Here is a 21,824-nt window from a genome sequence, read left to right on the forward strand (position 1 = left end):
CTGTGCCCCTCGGTGACCCCACTGTGCATCAGGAGGCCGTAGGCATGATGGTCAAGAACTGCCCCAGAATCTTCTGGTGTCCCTCTTCCCTCCCCGCCAGTGACCTGGTTCTCCTCTTCGGTACCAAATCTGGGCCTTTGGCACAAAGTGGATTAGGCAGCTGCCCCAGGAGGCCTGGCCAGGTCATGGCCCTTGGCCGGTGCTTACCACACCCATCCCGGTGCCCAAACAGGGCCCCAGATCCTCTGTGACTCGATCCCTCCAAATTCCGGTGATCCGCCCCGGTTCCAAATTGCCGACCGATCCCAGGTCCAGTGGCAGACCGAGGCAAGCCTCAACCAGGAAGGGCCTCTGAGACTGGAACGCCATCGCCACCAACCATCTGCGACATCAACCTGGGTTGAAAGATGGCACTGGCCCGGCGCAGCTGGCTCTTCCTCAGTGGTGAGCGAGAAGGGTCCCCCACCCCCCAGACCCTCAGCCCACTCCCTGCACCTCCAAGGGCTAAAGACAGAGAGGAACCCCTGCTGGAGGGAGGGAAGGTGTGAGCCAGATGTCCAGCATGCAACTTTGCTTCACTCTGGGGCAGTTTGCTCTTGAGGGGAGGCCTGGAGATTGCCATGGAGAGATGTCAGCAGGGGGGCTTTAGAGGGTCCCACAGCCTGAGCAAAGCAAGTTGACCAGTGGCAGGGATTCCAAACTCCCCTTGGTTGGGCTTGGTTTAGGTGCTTTTGAGGTAAGGTCTCCTATAGCCCAGGTTGGCCTTAAACTTACTTTGTAGTTGAGGATGACCTTGAACTTCCAGTCCTTCTGCCTCCATCTCCCTAGTGTTGAGATTACAGGTATGTGCCATCATGCCAGGTTTATGTGCTGGGGATTGAACCCAGGGCTCCCTGCTTGCTAAACAAGCACTCTACAAACTGAACTACACCCCCAGCAACTTTATGTTGTCTTTTGTTTTTGAGACAGGGTCTCACTGTTGCCCTGGCTAACCTGGAACTTGCTCTGTAGACCAGGCTGGCTTTGAACCCTCAGAGATCTACCTTCCTCTGCCTCCTGGGTGCTGAGATTAAAAGTGTGTGTCACCAGGCCCAGGACTCATGAAGTCTTTCGGTTGTTGTTGTTGAGACAGGGTCTTCTCAAACTTGAGACAATCCTCGTGCCTCAGCTTCCTGAGTTTGACCACCATGCTTGGTTTTTGCTGCTGTACCCTCAGACTCAGTTTACTTAGCTGTAAATGGGCCTCGCTGACAGGATCGTTCTATCTAGTGCCCTTAGAAGGAGGACCAACTAATGTCTGCTGTTTACCTACTTCGAATCTTTTTCACTTGTTATATCCACCCTGAGAGGGATGGTCACTGGTGGCCCGACTTCCTAGAGAGGAAAACCAGTCCTCGAAGAGGTGACTTGCTGGCTAGGGTCTCACAACACATAGTGGCATTTGCCCTAAGCCCAGAACCTGTCACCCACTTTCTCCCAACCAGGAAGGGACTGGAAACCAGGCCAGGCCTGCAAGTGTGTGTCATGTGAGAAACACCAGGGCCGCCATGTGAGCGAGCCAAGCACAGATAAGAAGGAAGCAGCCAGGACCAGCCCTACTGGTTGGGACTTGTCTGTTTGCGGAGAAGGGGTGGAGGAGGCTGGGGGTGTGGCTCTGAGGGGGGGGGGGAAGCACTGGGTTTGATCCCCAGCACAGCATAAACTGGGTGTGGTGATACGTGTCCAGACACCCAGCACTCAGGAGGTGAAGGCAGAGAGATCAGAAGTTCAAGGCCATCCTCTGCGATATGTTGAGGCCAGCATGGGATACCTGGGGGATGGAGGACAGACTATAGAAAGGAAGAAGGAAAGAGAAAGGGAAGGAGGGATTCCACAGATCTCTGCTCTCTACGTGGAGACCCTTGTGCACACAGAGGAAGTACCCCCGGATTGGGTGAAAGACTTAGGGAGCCCCTGATGTTAGCGTGAGGTCACAGACTCAGCTGACCACATGAGCCCAGGGGCCTGATCGAGTCTCACCCTGGTGCCTCTCATGGGAAGCCTCCTCGTCCCATTCTGCAGAGCACTGGCCATGCACTTGCTGGGTGCAAGATGCCAGGCTGGGTGGCATAGGGTGTAGAATTCTCCTTTGTATCACCAACCTTGAGAAAATGGAGGTATGTGCAGGAAGAGGTTGCTACATAGAGCTTTGCAGACAGACTCCACGAATACTCGGGTGTTCAGAGCCTGGCCTGTTGGAACAGCCCTGAACCCCAGCACTGAGAGACTGAGGCAGGAAGATCAGGACTTCCAGACAAACCTTCTCCATCACATAGGAAAGTTCAGACTCCACTCCCTGCTCAAAATTAGGTGACTGAGATGTGGAGGGCCAGAGGGTTACAAGTGGGAGCTGGGGTCAGTAGCAGGATATTTGCCTAGAATCCCCCAGTGAGGGACTGAGGGTGTGGCTCAGTGGTAGAGCCCCTGCCTAGAATCCCCCAGTGAGGGGCTGGGGTGTGGCTCAGTGGTAGAGCCCCTGCCTAGAATCCCCCAGTGAGGGGCTGGGGTGTGGCTCAGTGGTAGAGCCCCTGCCTAGAATCCCCCAGTGAGGGGCTGGGGGTGTGGCTCAGTGGTAGAGCCCCTGCCTAGAATCCCCCAGTGAGGGGCTGGGGCGTGGCTCAGTGGTAGAGCCCCTGCCTAGAACCCCCCAGTGAGGGACATGGATGAGGCCCTAGGTTCTATCCCAGGGGGAAGTGTGGGCATGGGAGGCACAAATCTTGCTTGTGTCTGACCTTGTAGACACTGGGGATGTCACCTCCGAACCAGTCAACTCCTGTCAACCGAGGTGACAAGTCAATCCTACCAGATCCAACCTGCCCCTTCTGTTCTTTCTCAGCCTGGATGCTGAACCTCACCGGGGCTGAGATCTCCATCACCCCTGAGCCTGCCCAACCCGCAGAGGGGGACAATGTCACGCTGGTGGTCCGCGGGCTCTCCGGGGAACTGCTGGCCTACAATTGGTACGCAGGGCCCACGCTCAGCCTGACCTTCCTGGTGGCCAGTTACATTGTCAGCACTGGTGACGAGACGCCTGGACCGGCCCACACCGGGCGGGAAGCTGTGCGCCCCGATGGCAGCCTGGCTATCCACGGTGCCCTGCCTGGACACACAGGCACCTATATCATACAGACCCTTAACAGGCAGTTTCAGACAGAGGTGGGCTACGGACACGTGCAGGTCTACGGTGAGCCACCCCTGCAACCCATCCGGGGCTTCCCACCCTCCTCCTCACCCCTCCTTTGATGTACCCGAGCATTGTTTGTGTGTCACAAACACACATGTGGAGGTCAGAGGACAACTTGGGAGAGTCAGTTCTTCCCTCCCACCATGTGGGACCCAGGGGTCCAACTCAGGTCGTCAGGTTGCGTGGCGAGTGCTTTGACCCACGGAGCCATCTTGCCAGCATCTTAAAACAGGGTGTGTGTAGGGGGGGAGGGATGCCTAAAATAACACGAAAATGCTCACCTTCTCCATTCTGGCTTCCAGGGTGGTGATATCTGTCTTCTAAAGCCATTCTTTGTCCCTATGGCTGGGGGTACAGAAGCACAGCGTGGCGGTGCTTCTTGCCCCGGGGACAGGAGGTGCCCCTCCCCTCCCCCTCTGTCTCTCGCTCCCCCTCATAGAGATCCTGGCCCCTCCCACGGTCATGGCCAACGACACTGCTCTGGTGGAGCGCAGGGACACCCTTCGCCTCGTGTGCAGCAGCCCCAGCCCGGCTGAGGTCCGCTGGTTCTTCAACGGTGACGCTCTGCCCGTTGCTGTCCGCCTGGGCCTGTCCCCCGATGGCAGGATGCTGACCCGTCATGGCATCCGCAGGGAGGAGGCGGGCGCCTACCAGTGCGAGCTGTGGAACCCGGTCAGTGTCAGCCGCAGCGAGCCCCTGAACCTGACCGTCTACTGTGAGTCTTCCGAGGCACCCGGGATCCGCATCTCACAAATGGGGAAACTGAGGCCAAGAGAAGGAGTCCACAGTCCCACAGCAAGCAGGCTGGGGAGGAAGCAAGGGTCCCTCTTAAAACACACTTGACCGGTCACTTCATGAAGTACAGATTGTGGCTGATAATGTCAGGTCGATGTAGATGAGCGAGGACCATGCACCTGCCATATCAAGGAATCCACAGGTAGAGAGAAGATCGCCATCAAGGCAGCTGGGTTAGGTAACAAGATTTGTCTCAAAAAAAAAAAAAAAAAAAAAAAAAAAAAAAAAAAAGGTGGAGGGGGGTGTATGTGGCCAGGAAGGCTGGGGTATAGCTGAGCTGTTAGGACACTTGTCTGACATGCACTAAGCCCTGGGTTCTGTCTGAAGAACTACAAACTGATCATGTTAATGTAAATCTATAATCCTAGCGTTAGGGAAGTAGAGACAGTTCTGGTCCTTATAAGGTGCATACTGATTTCAAGGCCAGCCTGGGCTACATGAGGCCCTGTCAGAAAAGAAAAAAGAAAAAGATCCCTAAATAAAATGACCAAACAGACACAGGGATGTTTGGATTCGAAAGGGTGGGGGATAACGTCACCAGGACTCAGGGCTCAGAGGGGACATCACAAAAGCTCATCACAGAAGCGCATAGTAATAGTTCCTGGGGCAGCAGTCGTGTGACGTGGAATCCTGAGAAAACGAATCACTGAGATGCCCAGGGCGTGGTGGACCACCCTTTTAATCCAAGAAGTACAGGCGGGAGAATCGTTGTGAGTTCGAGACCAGCCAGGGCTACATAATGAGGCTCTGTCTCAAAAAAAAAAAAATTAATTAAAAAAAATCAAGCTGGTGTATAAAAACTGAACTGTATAAAATCCTACAACCAGAGGATTCCAGATACTAGAAACTCTAGACGCAGAGGCAAGGCTCCGGGGTCTAGACAGAAAAGCCTAGAAATACCACCAGCTGAAACAGTATCCTAGAACCAATTTATAGCGCCACAGAGTCTAGATCAGTGGTTCTCAATTTGTGGGTCACAACCCCATTAGGGTCCAACAACCCTTTCACAGGGGCCGCCTAAGGCCATCAGAAAACACAGATATTCATTACAATTCATAACAGTAGCAAAATTACAGTTACGAAGTAGCAAAGAAAATAATGTTATGGTTGAGGGTGGGCACAACATGAGGAACTGTATTGAAGTGTCACAGCATTAGGAAGGTTGAGAATCACTGCTCTAGAATCTTAGACACACAGATCTCTAGGGCCTGAGAATCCTAAAACATAAAACATAGATTGTTTTGTTTGTTTTGTTTTGAGACAGGGTTTCTCCATGTAGCCCTGGCTGTCTTGGAACTCAGGCTGTAGACTAGGCTGGCCTTGAACTCAGAGATCCACCTGCCTCTGCCTCCTGAGTGCTGGGATCAAAAGCCACTGCCTGGCTCCACACATTCTTTTTCACAGATGAAAAAAACCCTGAGTTTTGGGTTCTTGTGGGAGGGGAAGTGAGTCTCAAGATCACAGAGTGCGTTAGAGATCAAGATGTGGTCAGGAAAGTCTCCAGTTCTTTCTCCCCTGTACTCAGCCCCGCCAGCCCCAGGGACCCAATCTGGTAAACAAGAAGACCCAGGTTGCATGCCTCTGTCCCCTCCCAGCCCACCCCTGTCCGTCCTGTGTCTCTCCCTCCTGCCCTACAGTCGGCCCTGAACGCGTGGCTATCCTCCAAGATTCCACCACCCGGACAGGCTGCACCATTAAAGTGGACTTCAACACGTCCCTTACCCTGTGGTGTGTGTCCCGATCCTGCCCTGAGCCAGAGTACATGTGGGCCTTCAACGGGAAGGCCTTGAAGAATGGTCAGGATCACCTAAACATCAGCAGCATGACTGTGGCCCATGAGGGCACATACACGTGCATTGCTAAGAACTCCAAGACCCTGCTGTCCGGCTCTGCCTCCGTGGTGGTCAAGCTGTCTGGTGAGTCAGCCCCCGCCTGAGGACCAGCTGCTCTCTATAGAGGCCCCGCAGGCCTCTTCTGCCTGGGCCACCGTTTTCCTGGAAGATAACTGGATTCCTAGCACATTCATTGGCCGGGTTATGACAAGGTGGCAGACATATCGAATTGCCCCTCTTGTCTAGGTGCAAAAAGAGGCAGGCAAAGCCTGTCAGGTAGAAAATAAATGGTGAATCATATCCTCTGCCTTGAGGTTAGACTGGGTGATAAGGGAGCTCCATGTCCCCTTCTTGTGGGGTGGCGGAGTGGGACACCAGGGTCCATGTCCTTCCATGTAATTACCCCAGTTGGTAGAAAAGGCGCTGGAGGCTGAGAGTCCTGCCCAACCCAAGACACACAGACCCGAATCGCACACTCACGCACACACCAAAGCTGGGAAACCGTGGGCAGTTGTTAGCTAACGAAGGAACCCAGCCAGAGGCACTGCCTTCACGCCTCTGTTCTATGTGTATGGGGGAGGGGGGCGCTGGGCATTGAGGGACCCCAGGGAACACTGCTCATGCCCCAAGGATGGTGACTTTGAACATCAAGTCCTCATTTCACAGCAGATATGCAAGTATTCATCTATACCCACAGCGTTTGAGAGGCAGGAGGATCAGGGGTTTGAGGCCATCATTCGAAGTCAGTCTGGGCTACATGAGACCTTGTCTCCAAAAAAAAAGCATTAATAATTCTACCTGGGTTTCTTCTCAAGTGTCCATTGTCCCTTGGGGACACTGGGAATCGTCCTCCCCCTCCTCCCTCCCTTCTTCCTCCACTAACAGGCTGGGTCTCATGCAAAGGGTGGGGATGGACCCCTCTTTCACGCAGAGCAAAGATGGCAGCCCCAAAGGTAAGTGTGCCTCCTGTGTTACCTGTGAGGGGCCTTGGCTGGAGACAGGGTGGACCAGATGACCTCGGGGCCAACATGGGGGTGTCCAAGGCCTGCAGGTATGTGCAGGGTGTACCTGATGCAACACCCCCAAGATGGCTCCCTCCCAAGCTGCCAGAAATCCTGTGGCAGGTGCTGGGAGAGAGAGAGGACAGAGAGATGGGTATTACCCCACCCGGGGAAACAAGCTGATCTGATGGAGGAGGCATGGTCTTTCTCTGATCTCAGAGGGAGCTGCCAGTCAAAGAGAAGAGGCAATGAATGCCTCACCTTCTTAGGGCTCCCAGGCACTGGTGGAGGAGACATAAAACCCCCTAGTCAAAGGGAGGAGGCACAGCCTGGGAGAATTTCCAGGTCATTGGGAGACACGACACTACTTTACTTTAAAATTCCTAGTCTGATGGGGGAGACACAGGTCCCACTTTGGGAAGACTCCAAATCTGGTGGGGAAGTATGAACCCCCCACTTTCTATGGAAATTTTCTGATACAATACAATTCTGAGATGGTTATTCCCAACTCTGGGGGTCTCTAACTTGATCAGAATGTTCCACTCTAATAACCCACAATAATCTTAGTCTGATGGAGGAGATGGAGGCTCCCACCTTGGAGGGATTCTTAAACCAATGGAATCATCTTCCCAGACTCTAGAGTCCTGAACTTGCCTGGAAAAAAAAAATCTAGAATTTCCCAATCTGATGGAGGAGACACAAGTCACACCTTGTGAGAATTTTTAATGTAATACAGGTTGCTCAGCTTCTTCCCTCTAGAGTCTTCTGATCTGATGGAGGAGTTGCACCCCCATACTCTTGGGTCTGCTGCTCTCACAGAAAATAACATGCTGTGGGAATAGTCCCAGACATCTGATGGGGGAGACACAGCCACATTTTCTGGGATTTCCAACCTGATAGGGGAGGCATGGCCCCTAGAGTTTAGAAGCTTCCATTCTGATGGAGGAGACATGGCCAGATTCTCTAGGGTCTCCCAATTTCATAGGAGGGACAACATGCACCATCGCCCAAGGCTGAACTCTAGATAGGGGAGATGTGCCCCTGCCAAGCACCACTGAGAAAGAAAGTCTACGTGATCACCCAAGAAGTCACCTCCATCCTCTGTCTCCACAGCACCTCACGGGGAGCACTGTCCCTGGAGGAGCTGGCCAAGGGAGGGGGAGGACTTCACTCTACGCCCAGGGCAGACCTGGCTGATAGTGGTGGTGGTTCTCTCTCCAGCCGCAGTTGTGGCCATGATGATTGTGCCTGTACCGACTAAACCAACGGAGGGCCAGGATGTGACCCTGACCGTCCAGGGCTACCCCAAGGACCTGCTAGTCTATGCCTGGTACCGTGGACCGGCCTCAGAGCCCAATCGACTGCTCAGCCAGCTGCCATCGGGGAACTGGATCGCTGGCCCAGCGCACACGGGCCGGGAGGTGGGCTTCGCCAACTGCTCACTGCTGGTGCAAAAGCTGAACCTCACGGATGCCGGACGCTACACTCTCAAGACGGTCACACTGCAGGGCAAGACCGACACATTGGAGGTGGAACTACAGGTGGCCCGTGAGTGAGCGGCATGGGGGGGGGGGGTGGAGACACAGTCCCAAAGGTGGGCTCCTCCTCCCTCACAAGCCTGAGGGACACGGCATGTGCCTCTCCCATCTGACCAGAGGGGCCCCATGTGGCACTTGCTTTGCCTCTCAAACGATGACGTCCACCAAGGGTAGAGGGGCCTCCAGCAGACCGAGGCCTCCTTGTTCAAATAAGGTATACACCAGATGGAAGGCTATACATAGGGGTGTCGTGTGAGGGTGGGCATCTTTTCTCCTCAGGTGAGTGGAAACTAAACCACGGGGATCCAGCCTCTCCCACCACACTGGGGAGTTGGGGTGAATGCAGGTATTTTCCTCCCCCATGAGACATGGCATATGGGCAAGAAGTTTCCATCTTGAGACACCACGTCTCCCCCAACCTGAAATGCATGACATGCACTAGGATGCAGGCTGCTAGGTGTGTCTCCTCCGTCAGATAGGGCTCTCTGTTGGGAACGACCTCTCCCACATCAGGCTGGGGGCTCCCACAGTAGAGAACCACGCCTCTTTCATCGGACTCAAAGATGTCTCCTCCATCAGACCGGGAACTCCCAGAGTCAGAGACCATGCCTCCTCCATCAGACTGGGATCTCCCAGAGTCAGGGACAGCATCTCCTCCATCAGACCTGGGACTCCCAGAGTCAGGGACAGTGTCTCCTCCATCAGACTGGGAACTCCCAGAGTCAGAGACCATGCCTCCTCCATCAGACTGGCATCTCCCAGAGTCAGGGACAGCATCTCCTCCATCAGACCTGGGACTCCCAGAGTCAGGGACAGTGTCTCCTCCATCAGACCAGGAACTCCCAGAGTCAGAGACCATGCCTCCTCCATCAGACTGGGATCTTCCAGAGTCAGGGACCATGTCTCCTCTATCAGACTGGGAGCTTCCAGAATCAAAAGCCGTATTTCCTCCATCAGAGTCAGGGACAGTGTCTCCTCCATCAGATTGGGAACTCCCAGAGTTAGAGACCATGTCTCTTCCAACTGGGAGCTCCCAGAGTCAAGAACCATGTCTCTTCCTTTAGAATGGGAGCTCCCAGAGTCAGGGACCATGTCTCCTCCATCAGACTGGGAGCTCCCAGAATCAGGGCCATGTCTCCACCATCAGAGACAGGGACATTGTCTCTTCCGTCAGACTAGGAGCCGCCAGTCAACTCACAATCAAAGGCCATGTCTCCATCATACTAGGAATTCCCAGAGATCTCCAAGGCCGTGTTACTAGGGCAGGTGCTCCGGACAGGTACTCCCAGATGGAGAATGACAGTCTATAGTCTTGCCGGTCGCATCAGACTAGACACTCAGACAGAAAGTTCCTGAGCCAGGACCAGTCGGGGACCCAGCCAGTGGCTGTCTGGGTTCGCGCAGGCGCACTCCCGAGCCCGGGAATTCCTTTGCAGCCTCCTTTGTCACAGTCCAGCTGGAGGACCAGTCTACCTTCCTGCACCACCAGACCCCAGACCATGGCACAGGCTGAGCGGGACGGGTGGGGTCCGCGGGAGGCGCGGTGGGCGGGGCCGCGGGAGGGTCCTCCTGCTGACTGACAACCTCCTTGTCCCCGCCCCGGTCCTTCTGCACAGCCCTGGAGTAACCACCACCGCCGCAGCAGCCGCCACAGCGCAGGCCGCTGAGACCTGGGGAGGAACGCGCTCTGGCAGCATCTTCCCGCATCCACCCTTGAGCCCAGGACCGCTCACCTGCAGCACGGATGCAGGCCGCGGTCCCGCCATCCTGCCTCCATCTAGATTTAGCGCCGAGCTGTGGGAGAGCTGCCCAGTCCATAAACGTCTGGATGATCGCACATGGTTGTTGGCCTCTCCTTCCACCGCCGCTAGCCGGGTCAAGTGCAGCTCCCGCCCCTTGCTTTGGTTCCCACCCCAGAGCATGCCCAGGATGGGAGCATGTGCACCTTAGGCACATGCCCTCTCTGTTCCAGGGCAGGGCCTGGGGCTTTTGCACAGTCTGCAGGTCACATGGAGGGGTGTCCTGCTCCCCAAGGGGGGACAAGAGCCAGACCTCTCTGGGTACAAAAAAGTCAAAAAGTGTGGAGTAGGGGAAGACCCTCTTCTCTGGGTAACTAACTCCTGCCCTCACCCTTGCCCTAAGGCAGGCCTGCTTCCCCTTAGAGAACGGTATGTCTCAAGCGGCTGTCCTGCACCTTCTAGACCTCATCAAGAACGCAATGATCGTGGTGGTGCATGCCCGTAATGCCAGCAGAGCTGGAGGCAGGAGGATCAGGAGTTCAAGGAACAGGCCAGTCTATGCAACGAGACCATATCTATGCCTGGCTTACACGAGACTATATCTCAAAATTTTTAAAAAAGGACAGAGAGATTAAAAAAAAAAAAAAAAAAAAAAGAGGGCCGATATTTTAGGAGTACATTACATGGATATAGAAATACTTGTCTCACGTATTTTTAAAAATTCTCAGAAGTACACTGTTGAGTGGAATCCCCACACAGTCATCAGCGACTGAACTTTCTACCTTCCTGCTTAATCTTCCTTAGCTTAAGACTTTGAGTTTCTCAGTCATCTCAAGGGCCCAAATGGCTGTAGGCTTCTTGGTTGCAAGGGATTCTGGGAAGTGTAGTCTTTCCCTTGGGTGTGTTGATGCCTCCAAATGATGTCATCACTGGTCAGGTGGGAAGATGGCAGCCTCTGCTTTGCTGGGTTGAAAATTCTGCCTCCCCAGCTGGACAAAACGGCCTCTTGCACCTACAGCCAAGAGGGTAAGAAGCTCAGCCAATTACCAGGACCCAGAAAGCCTGGGGAACCAGGGATGCCTGCTGAGGCTGGGTGGACTGGGCATTGTGTGAGGGGTGGATGCCTAATTAGGCCAGCAGGAGGGGTAGAGCGAGGGAAGGAGAGAGGGAGAGGGAGACCTCTAAAGTTTCTAGGTCAAGCTAGATTTTGTGTCCCTGGTACAAGGAGGCTCAGGTGTCCCCATGACCAAGTCACACATCCCTCTAGGCATCTCTAGGCGCCATCTCAAATCAGTACAGTGTCCTTCATTTACAGTCCACGAAATAAACGACAATCACCATGAGATAGGTTTTGTGGTGAAGGGCACTTAGCTCTGGATTCCAAACCCGCAAAAGGATAATAATGAGAATAATGTGGTTAGTTTTATTTTTCATTGTTGAGGAATGAACCTAAGACCTTGTGAAGACTAGACAAGCTCTCTACCACTGAGCCACACCCCAGCCCCTCATTGGGGGATTCTAGGCAGGGGCTCTACCACCGAGCCACACCCCCAGCCCCTCACTGGGGGATTCTAGGCAGGGGCTCTACCACTGAGCCACACCCCAGCCCCTCACTGGGGGATTCTAGGCAGGGGCTCTACCACTGAGCCACACCCCAGCCCCTCATTGGGGGATTCTAGGCAGGGGCTCTACCACTGATCCACACCCCCAGCTCCTCACTGAGGGATTCTAGGCAGGGGCTCCACCACTGAGCCACACCCCAGCCCCTCACTGGGGGATTCTAGGCAGGGGCTCTACCACTGAGCCACACCCCAGCCCCTCACTGGGGGATTCTAGGCAGGGGCTCTACCACTGAGCCACACCCCAGCCCCTCACTGGGGGATTCTAGGCAGAGACTCTACTCCTGAGCCACATTCCCAGCCCCTCCTTGGGGGATTCTAGGCAGGGGCTCTACCACTGAGCCACACCCCAGCCACTCACTGGGGGATTCTAGGCAGAGACTCTACTCCTGAGCCACATTCCCAGCCCCTCCTTGGGGGATTCTAGGCAGGGGCTCTACCACTGAGCCACACCCCAGCCCCTCACTGGGGGATTTTAGGCAGGGGCTCTACCACTGAGCCACACCCCAGCCCCTCACTGGGGGATTCTAGGCAGTGGCTCTACCACTGAGCCACATCCCCAGCCCCTCACTGGGGGATTCTAGGCAGAGGCTCTACCCCTGAGCCACATTCCCAGCCCCTCACTGGGGGATTCTAGGCAGGGCCTCTACCACTGAGCCACACCCCAGCCCCTCACTGGGGGATTCTAGGCAGAGACTCTACTCCTGAGCCACATTCCCAGCCCCTCCTTGGGGGATTCTAGGCAGGGGCTCTACCACTGAGCCACACCCCAGCCCCTCACTGGGGGATTCTAGGCAGAGACTCTACTCCTGAGCCACATTCCCAGCCCCTCCTTGGGGGATTCTAGGCAGGGGCTCTACCCCTGAGCCATACCCCCAGCCCCTCACTGGGGGATTCTAGGCAGGGGCTCTACCACTGAGCCACGCCCCCAGCCCAACACTGGGGGATTCTAGGCAGAGGCTCTACCCCTGAGCCACATTCCCAGCCCCTCACTGGGGGATTCTAGGCAGGGGCTCTACTCCTGAGCCATACCCCCAGCCCCTCACTGGGGGATTCTAGGCAGAGGCTCTACCCCTGAGCCACATTCCCAGCCCCTCACTGGGGGATTCTAGGCAGGAGCTTTACCACTGAGCCATACCCCCAGTCCCTCACTGGGGGATTCTAGGCAGGGGGCCCACCACTGAGCCACACCCCCAGCACAGTCCACCATTTCATTTGTTTTTCTTGAGGCAGGTTCTTAACATATAGACCAAGATGGTATAGGACTTTTGACCCTGCCACCTTAATCTCCCAAGTTCTGGGATTCTGGCTTTTTTGTGCCACCTAGCCAGGGTGTCCTTTTACCTCACCAGCTCCTATAACATCCTTTATGCGTGGTTGCTGTCAATTCTGTCTCACAGTGAAGAAACCCAGGGCTGAAAGTATGGTAAACCTTGCGCCAGCTTTTTTAGTTCCCACAACTCCTGGCAGGGGCGCAGGTCAGTGTTTCCAGTCCCTCCTGAGGCAGTGCAGGGCAATGAAGTAGACAGATAAACACCAAAACTCAGCTCTGCTGGGGAAATAGCACTTACCTCCTAAGACCGAAGAAGCTATAAATGTACAAAAAGGAACCCTCCCCGAGTACTGTCAGTAACGTTCACGACCCGGAATAAGGTATTTACCTTTAGCCACAGGCAAACACATTTGTCTAAGGCTGAGGGTATAGCTCCTAGTGGTAGAGCCCCTGCCTAGAATCCCTCAGTGAGGGGCTGGGGGTGTGGCTCAGTGGTAGAGCCCCTGCCTAGAATCCCTCAGTGAGGGGCTGGGGGTGTGGCTCAGTGGTAGAGCCTCTGCCTAGAATCCCTCAGTGAGGGGCTGGGGATGTGGCTCAGTGGTAGAGCACCTTGCCTAGTATGAGTCCTTGGGTTCCATCCCCAGGAGAGGGGGAGAAAACAACAATAATAATATGTGTTTCTGCCACGCCTCTTCCCACATATGAAAGTCTGCCTCATTTTGTGTAGTACTTAATAGACTTGTCGTGAAAACCACTCGTTCTACCTCCCAAGACAATAACAACCCTGAATTACTGTGAGCTCTTGGAACCACAATATTAGCCCCAACAGCTTCTAGGACCTGTGATCTTGATGAAGATTCTGACTCCACCCTACAAGCTTCCGTTTGATAGGGGCTCCACTTCCCAAAGCTCCTAAGTGTTTACTAAAAAATACACACATCAGGCCTGGAGAGAGACAGTTCAGTGGTTAAGAGCACTGGCTGCTCATTCAGAAGACCCGGGTTCAATTCCCAGCACCCACATGGCGGCTCACAACTGTCTGTAACTCTAAGACCTGACACCCTCACACAGACATGCATGCAGGCAAAACATCAATGCACATAGAATAAAAATAAATAAATAAAAACATTTTAAAAATACACACATCGCCCAGTGGTGGTGGCGCATGCCTTTAATCCCAGCACTCGGGAGGCAGAGCCAGGCGGATCTCTGTGAGTTCGAGGCCAGCCTGGGCTACCAAGCGAGTTCCAGGAAAGGCGCAAAGCTACACAGAGAAACCCTGTCTTGAAAAACCAAAAAAAAAAAAAAAAATACACACATCATAGCTAGATGTGATGGGGTAAGCCCAACCCTCAAAATACTGAGGCAGGGGGATTGCTCTAAGTTTGAGGCCAGCCAGATTTGATACACAGCAAGAACTGTATCAGAGAAACAAAAAAAGGGGGGTGTACTGTGGTGGTGGAATGCTTGACTACCATGCATGAAGCCCTGGGTTCGATTCCCAGCACCTTATAAACCCAGTGAAGGGACACACACTCTGGAGGTGAAGGCAAGAGGGTCAGAAGTTCAAGGTCATTGTCAGCTATACACAAGATCCAAGTCAGCCTGAGGGACAGAAGACTCTGTGTTTGGCCTTTAATCTCAGAACCTGTAAGGCAGGGGCAAGAGGATCTCTGAGTTCAATGCTAGCCTGGTCTACTCAGATGGGTTCCAGGCCAGCCTGGGCTACACAATGACATTCTGCCTAAACTAAGGCAAAACAAACCAAGAAAGCAAAACAAAGAAACCAAAGCAGAGAGAGAGAGACAGAGAGACAGAGAGGCAATTGCCCCGATTTTAGCCCAGAGGAGTGGGCTCACACAGCTCAGGCTGAAGCCTCTGCCCAGAGAGGTCAGCGGTTCCCCCCACCACCGAAGCCGCCAAGCCCAGGCGGCCCTTGGAGGCCTCAGATTCCACTAGCCCAGAAGGAGAGGTGGAAATCACCTCCAAGACTCCTCTACCTCCTTCAGCCCCATCCCAGATGCCTTTTCTGAAGCAGCTGCCAGACATGGGCTTGGGCCGGACAGGGAATGACCTCGAGGCCACACACACAATGGCCCAGCGGCCTGTGGAGCCTGGCCAAGAAAAGGAAGGAAGTGTGCCTGACCCCATTATTTCTCTATGGGTTGGAATGCCAATGTGGGGAGAGAATAGGGTGAGGAGGAGGCCTGGGGTGGGGGGCAGAAGGTGCCTGGCATCAGGCTGCTGCTTTCTACCTTTCAGAACCAAAGAAATCATCTCATTCTGACACACTTGCCCAGAGAGGGAGTCCTAGCCTTAGGGGGTTGCACAGCAGCAGTTGCCAGTCACTGGCGGGAGCTCTCAGTGCCCCCCACCACACACACACACACACACACACACACACACACACACACACACACACACAGCATGTTTTAGAGGCAGGAGCAGGGGCCGCCTGCCCTTTCCTCACAGGAGATCAAAGCCCCTGGAGGTAAGGTTTCTTCTCTCTTCAATTGACAGCCTGAGGCTTTGGGTTTCAGTTGGTTTGTTTTGGGCTTTGGGGGCAGGGTTTTGCTACACAGCCCAGGCTGACCTGGAAGCCGAGGTCCTCCCTTCTCCGTCTCCTGAATGCTGGCAGGACAGGGGCACCCAGCCGCACCCAGCCGCACCCAGCTGCAGAATTCTTCCCAAGGCGTAAATGCTTCCCCACTGTTCATACTCCATTTCCTCTCATCCCACGCCCTCCTCTATGTTCCAGAACCCCAGAGGAGTAAAATAAATACATATAGACGAGAATCGGGTTGGGGGCGGGGGCAGCCAGATGGCTCATGGGTAAATGCACAGCTGTCAAGGCTGATGCCCTGACTTCCATCCCTGGGGTCCACATGGCTCACAAAGTTGTCCTCTGTCTTCCACATACATGCAATGACATACACGTGCACGCACACACACACACACACACACACACACACAAATAAATAAATAAAGTTCAAGAACTGAGCTGCGGGTGCCTGCCTCGTACACATAAAGCCAGCACCACATAAAACAGACAGGGTGATGCACAGCTGTTGTCCCGGGCAGGAAGGCAGAGGCAGGAGGTTCCAAGTAAGTTCCAGGCCATCCTGGGCTACAGAGTGACCCCCCTGAAACAAAAGAACCAGTCTCTCTGGCTGGGTGTCCTGGTGCACACCTGTAATCCCAGCACTCCAGGGATGAAGCAGGAGACTCATAAATTCAAAGTCCATCCTCGGCTACAAAGCAAGTTTGAGGCCAGCCTGGGCTATCAAAGACGCTATCTTCAAAAAGCAAAAATCAAGAGTGTGGCCGAGAGGGCTGGAGGCAGGTCTTTGACCATTTGAATGGCCACAGCCAAAGATGGCTGACTTGGGGTGCTTCAAGGCACTGAACTGCATGACTGGGTCCAGGATGCCAGAAGTCCAAGACCAAGGGCTGATGAGGGAGGTCACATGGTGAGGACTCCTGTCTGGGCTTGTGGGCCGCCATCACGCTTTGGCCTCCCAGGGGTCTTTTTTCTGAACCTCACAGAGAGACTGAAGAAGATGGACAAGAGCCCAAGCTCTCTGAAAAAGATACCCCCACTTTTATTCAGTTTGATTATTTGTCTAGTATTTATTTATTTTTGGGTCTTCAAGACAGGGTTTCTCTGTGTAGCCCTGGCTGTCCTGGAACTCACTCTATAGATCAGGTTGACTTTGAACTCAGAGATTCACCTGCCTCTGCCTCCCGAGTGCTGAGATTAAAGGCGTGCACCACGGGGCTGGAGAGATGGCTCAGAGGTTAAGAGCACCAACTGCTCTTCCAGAGGTCCTGAGTTCAATTCCCAGCAACCACATGGTGGCTCACAACCATCTGTAATGAGATCTGGCGCCCTCTTCTGGCCTGCAGGCATACATGCAGACAGAACACTGTATACATAATAAATAAATAAATCTTTAAAAAAAAAAAAAAAGCCGGGCGGTGGTGGCGCACGCCTTTAATCCCAGCACTCGGGAGGCAGAGCCAGGCGGATCTCTGTGAGTTCGAGGCCAGCCTGGGCTACCAAGTGAGTCCCAGGAAAGGCGCAAAGCTACACAGAGAAACCCTGTCTCGAAAAACCAAAAAAAAAAATAAAAAAATAAAAAAATAAATAAAAAAAATAAAAAAGGTGTGCACCACAATACAGACAGAACCCCACTTTTATGACCCCACTTGACGATGCCTTTCGGGCTCTGTCTCTAAGTACAGTTTCTTTAAGGAGTTAGAGCTTTGGCACATGGCGGTGAGAAGTGGATGTTTTTCCCACCATATCTCCCAGCTTTAAGGACCAGGCTGGGCAAACAACTGGTACTTAACAGACACTTGATAAATGGGCCAGTGAATGAGTGAGCGAGCGAGGACCTTGGACTCGACTCTGCTGGCCATGCAGTCTGCATAGGAGCCAGGTAAAGTTAGGGGTGTGTACTGAAAGCAACAGGGTCTCCACTTCAGCAGCCCAGACAGCCCAGGAAGCAGAGAATAGGAAAAGTCTACAGAGGAGTCATTAAAGTGGTGTCCTGGAAGCCGGAAACAAACAAACAAACACAAGGGTATGGAATTTAGATAGAAGACGAGAAGCAGCCTCCCAGAGGGGGACATTCAAAATATACATTTTGGTGGGGTGGTTCAGCGGTGGAGCACAGGCTTAGTATCCCCCAGTGAGGGGCTGGGATGTGGCTCAGTGGTAGAGCCCCTGCCTAGAATCCCCCAGTGAGGAGCTGGGGTGTGGCTCAGTGGTAGAGCCCCTGCCTAGAATCCCCCAGTGAGGGGCTGGGGGTGTGGCTCAGTGGTAGAGCCCCTGCCTAGAATCCCCCAGTGAGGGGCTGGGGTGTGGCTCAGTGGTAGAGCACCTGCCTAGAATCCCCCAGTGAGGGGCTGGGGATGTGGCTCAGTGGTAGAGCACCTGCCTAGAATCCCCCAGTGAGGGGCTGGGGTGTGGCTCAGTGGTAGAGCCCTTGCCTAGTATTCATGAGTCCCTGGGTTCAATCTCCAGCACTTCAATACAATGAATAAATTTTTAAAAAGAACTAGCAAAATGGCTTAGCTGATAAAGGTAAGCAAAAGCCAAAGGACCTGAGTTCAATCCCTGGAACCTACCTGGTAGAAGGCGAGAGCTGAAAGAGAACTGAATCTTGAATATTTTCCTCTGACCTCCACATGGGCGTTTTGGCATACAAAGCGACACACACACACACACACACACACACACACACACACACACACAAATAAAATGAGGTGTGCATGAGTTTCTGCCGTACCGTATAACCACAAACTTGGCGGCTTAAATAAAATAAGTCTCCTAAAGGTAAAATGAAGGTGTTACCATGTTAGTAGGGGTGCCCTCTGGAGGTTCCAGAGGATTGATCCTTCCTCTCACCCCATTCTGGGAGGCTACTGGGGATCCTCAGACCTGGGGCCTCTAAGGTCAGAGAGAGGTAAGAGAATAACGAAGCGCATTCCCGACAGAGGCCGTGGCATGTGCAAAGGCTAGGGGGCATGCAGGGGGAGAAAGCAAAAGGAATATCAAGGAGCTGAGATGGGGGGGGGGGATCAGGACATTTGACCAATCGCCTGACGAAGGCCGGAAACTGCGGAAAGTTCTGGGCAGAGGACGCTCAGGCTCTGGCTTGGATGCCACCAGCACCCATCCAGCTGCCCATGAAAACAGGCCTCACTGTAAGGGAAAGAAAAGAGGCAGGGGCATTCTAAGCTTTGGGGTCCAGCAGCTGCCAGCCAAAACAGGAAGACAGGTGAGGGGGGTGCAGAGAATACAGTGACATCCGTCCTTTGGGCCAGCCCTGCCGGGACCCTGAGACACAGGGGCTCCGGAGGGGAAGTGGGTGACAAGTGTGGGCTGTGGTTTTTCACCCATCTGCGAAGGAGCCTCGTCCTCTCTCCGACTTCCCCTCCCACCCCACAAAGCTGTCCTGTTTGTTCCTGCATCACTCGTTTATGATGGGAAAGACTGGATTTCCCCTAACCCAGCAGACACCTCTTCCCTCTGCCTAGCCCGACCCTCCCACCTCGGGAAGCCCCGTGCGGCCTCCCAGAATGTCCCAGAAGGATGAAACTGCTGGTACCTTCTGTTACCCATTCATCCAGCCAGATGAGTCTCCAAAAGAGGAAGGAGGTCACCCGCAGTCACCCAGCATGTGGTCAGCTTGGGACATCGGGACTTCATCTCCCTACTGTCCCCCGCCCAACACCCCAAGAGACTATATTTCGTGTGAGGAACACGTCTCAAGAGGGGGGTTCGGCAAGAGAGGGGGTCTGGATTCAAACCCGAGTCTTCGAAGGATGGCTTTACTGTAAGCTTAGAGGCCAAGGAGACAGATGGGCAGAAGCCGGCCAGAACCTCTCACTTCTGTGGTGAGGATAAACCAGCATCCCCAGCAGATAGGAGAGTCCAGGAGGCTGTAGGAGCTGAGAAGGGTCTGGGAGGGCTTCCTGCGGGAGTGGAACAGCTCCCTGAGGAGTAGAGAATGTATGGGGAGGATCGGCCCAAATAAACCCTAGAGAGGGAACAGCATCAAAGGTGCAGGGCTCACCGGAAGCCCGAGGCCTTGTAAATAGGTCCATTGCTCTCTCCGGGCTAAACAGTATGCCTCAGTACACAGTTCAGCACAACATATATGCACTCGTTCATTCAATAAACACTCCCCGGAGTGTGGACATGCGTGGAGACACACTGGCGACTACCATGGTCGCACTGGACACAGCGGGGACTACCATGGTCGCACAAGGAGCCGAGCTGAAGGAACAGAGGGGAAGAAGCAGGAAGGATGTTCCAAGCAGAGGGAGCAGCCTATGCAAAGGAGGTCGTTTCTCAGAGTGACACGTTTTGCCATCTGCTCTGGTTTCTCTGAAGCTTGGGGATGCTCAGAGAGGCCATCGCGGTGGCCCATTGGGAACTCTCTCCTAAGGTACTGCGAGCCATAGAATAGCGAACACAGGAGAAAAGAGTGGGCTTGTGCTTCGGAAGTAAGCCTCCTCGATGCCCCCGGGGGATGAACACGGCAAAGCCGCAGAACCACAGCAGCAGGGGTGGTTAGAATTTCCCCTCGGGTTCCAGGGAGTGAGCGCAGAGACCTGTCTCTGGGCCTTTCTCGGTTCCCTGGCTGTGGATGAGAGTTGGCTCGTAGCAGCCTCCAGGTGGCGCCAGTGAGCCGCCCGCCGAGCCTCTCCAGCAGCAAAGGTGGGTGGGGCCTGAGCAGGACACTGTGGTCCCCCTGTCGCCAACCCATGCTCCCTGACCCCAGTTAAAGGATCCTGGAGTTGATTCCTAATCGTTCCCTTCTGCCTGGGGCACCTTTCTCCCCCACCAGACCGCAGGAAGCCCACAGTGTCACCACCAGACCTCCCCGATACTCTTATGAGACTGTCCAGGGCTGGGGTTGTCAGTGTGGGGTAGGATGGGGGCGGGGGGCGGGCACTGTCACTTCTCACATCCAGGGTAGGAAGCATGCCTGTTTTATTACAGAGAGGGAAACTGAGGCACGGGACAGAGAAGCCCTACCACTCCACGGAGCTGCAGATGAAGTCGCAGGCGCCTCTGTGGCCACTTGGCCCCCCGTCTGCACCTGCCCCCCCAACCCCCACGCCCTGGGTAACTCCCCTGGCACGAGGACCAGGGGAATTTCTGCCCCGCCGGCCTCTGGGCCACTCGCCTGCCCTTCCCGGCGCCAGCCCCAGCCCGGAGTTAAAGTCCAGAGCCCAGCCCGGGGCTCCCGGCGGATATGGAGGGAGACGAGCCCCCATGTCCTGCGGGGACTCCCCTGCTACCAGAGGGCTCACACCCATCCTTGAGAGATAGCACCGGCTCCTCCTGTGAATTCTTTTCCTGTTACTGGTTCTGTGGCCTAAACCTGGCGCTCCACCCCTCCCTGTCCTCCAGCCTCAGTTCCCTCCCACAACGAACTCCAGGGTGCAGGAGAGTAAGACCCTTAGGGATGTGTGAGTCTGTGTGGGATACAGAACCATCTAGCCCATTGCCCCTTTGTTGTATTTATTTGTTTTATTGTTGTTTTGTTCTGTGAAAGTGTCTCACTGAGTAGCCCTGGCTGGCCTGGCACTCACAGAGATCCCCCTGCCTCTGCCTCCAGAATAGGTTCTGTTGCAGTACTAGGGCTTAATTCCAGGACCTCCGGCTTACTTCCGCAAGGACTCTAGTATCCAACCCCTCATTGGTGGATTCTAGAAAAGCCCTATACCACCGAACTACACTCCCGTCCACCCCCTAGTCCAATATCCGAGATCTTTAGGAGACTGAGGCAGGAAGGGGGCAGATCAAGGCCAGCCAGGGTAAACTGGGGAGCCAGTCACAAAATAAACAGTGAGCACTGTGGAGATGAGTCAGTGGGTAAAGTACGTTCTATACAAACAGTCAGACTCGAGATCGGGTCCCCAGCGCCTACAGAAAAGCAGGGCATGGCAGTGTATGCATGTAAATATATTATAGTGCTGGGGTAGACACAGGGGGCTGACTGGCCAGCCAGTCTGCCCAATACGACTCCAGGTTTAGCAAGAGTCTCAAAATACAAGGTGGAAGCCAGGAGTGTTGGCAGAAGCTTTTGATCCCAGCACTCAGGAGGGGCAGGCTAGTGAATCTCTGTGAGTTCCAGGTCAGCCTGGTCTACATAGCAAGTTCCGGGACAGCTGATGCTAGAGAGAAATAAGAACCAAGTTCAAAGACATGACGGGACATGAGGGGCTTCTTCCTTTCTCTTCCCATGGCCCTTTAGCCTTCTCTTTTTAATCTTCCTCTTTTT

At 54.2% G+C, this 21,824-nt stretch overlaps 1 protein-coding gene across 1 annotated transcript; it reads left to right on the forward strand.

Moving 5' to 3' along the window:
• Positions 1-407: 407 nt before the first annotated feature.
• Ceacam16 (CEA cell adhesion molecule 16, tectorial membrane component) lies at positions 408-9,901 on the forward strand. The gene is made up of 5 exons (XM_059246555.1): positions 408-444; positions 2,876-3,223; positions 3,663-3,938; positions 5,656-5,934; positions 8,073-9,901. The coding sequence occupies exons 1-5, from the start codon at positions 408-410 to the stop codon at positions 8,405-8,407; spliced, it is 1,275 nt and encodes a 424-aa protein (XP_059102538.1). The 3' UTR covers positions 8,408-9,901.
• The last annotated feature ends 11,923 nt before the right edge of the window (positions 9,902-21,824 follow it).

The sequence above is a fragment of the Peromyscus eremicus genome, chromosome 1 (genome assembly GCF_949786415.1).
Source record: "Peromyscus eremicus chromosome 1, PerEre_H2_v1, whole genome shotgun sequence".
In the NCBI taxonomy this organism is placed as follows: domain Eukaryota; kingdom Metazoa; phylum Chordata; class Mammalia; order Rodentia; family Cricetidae; genus Peromyscus; species Peromyscus eremicus.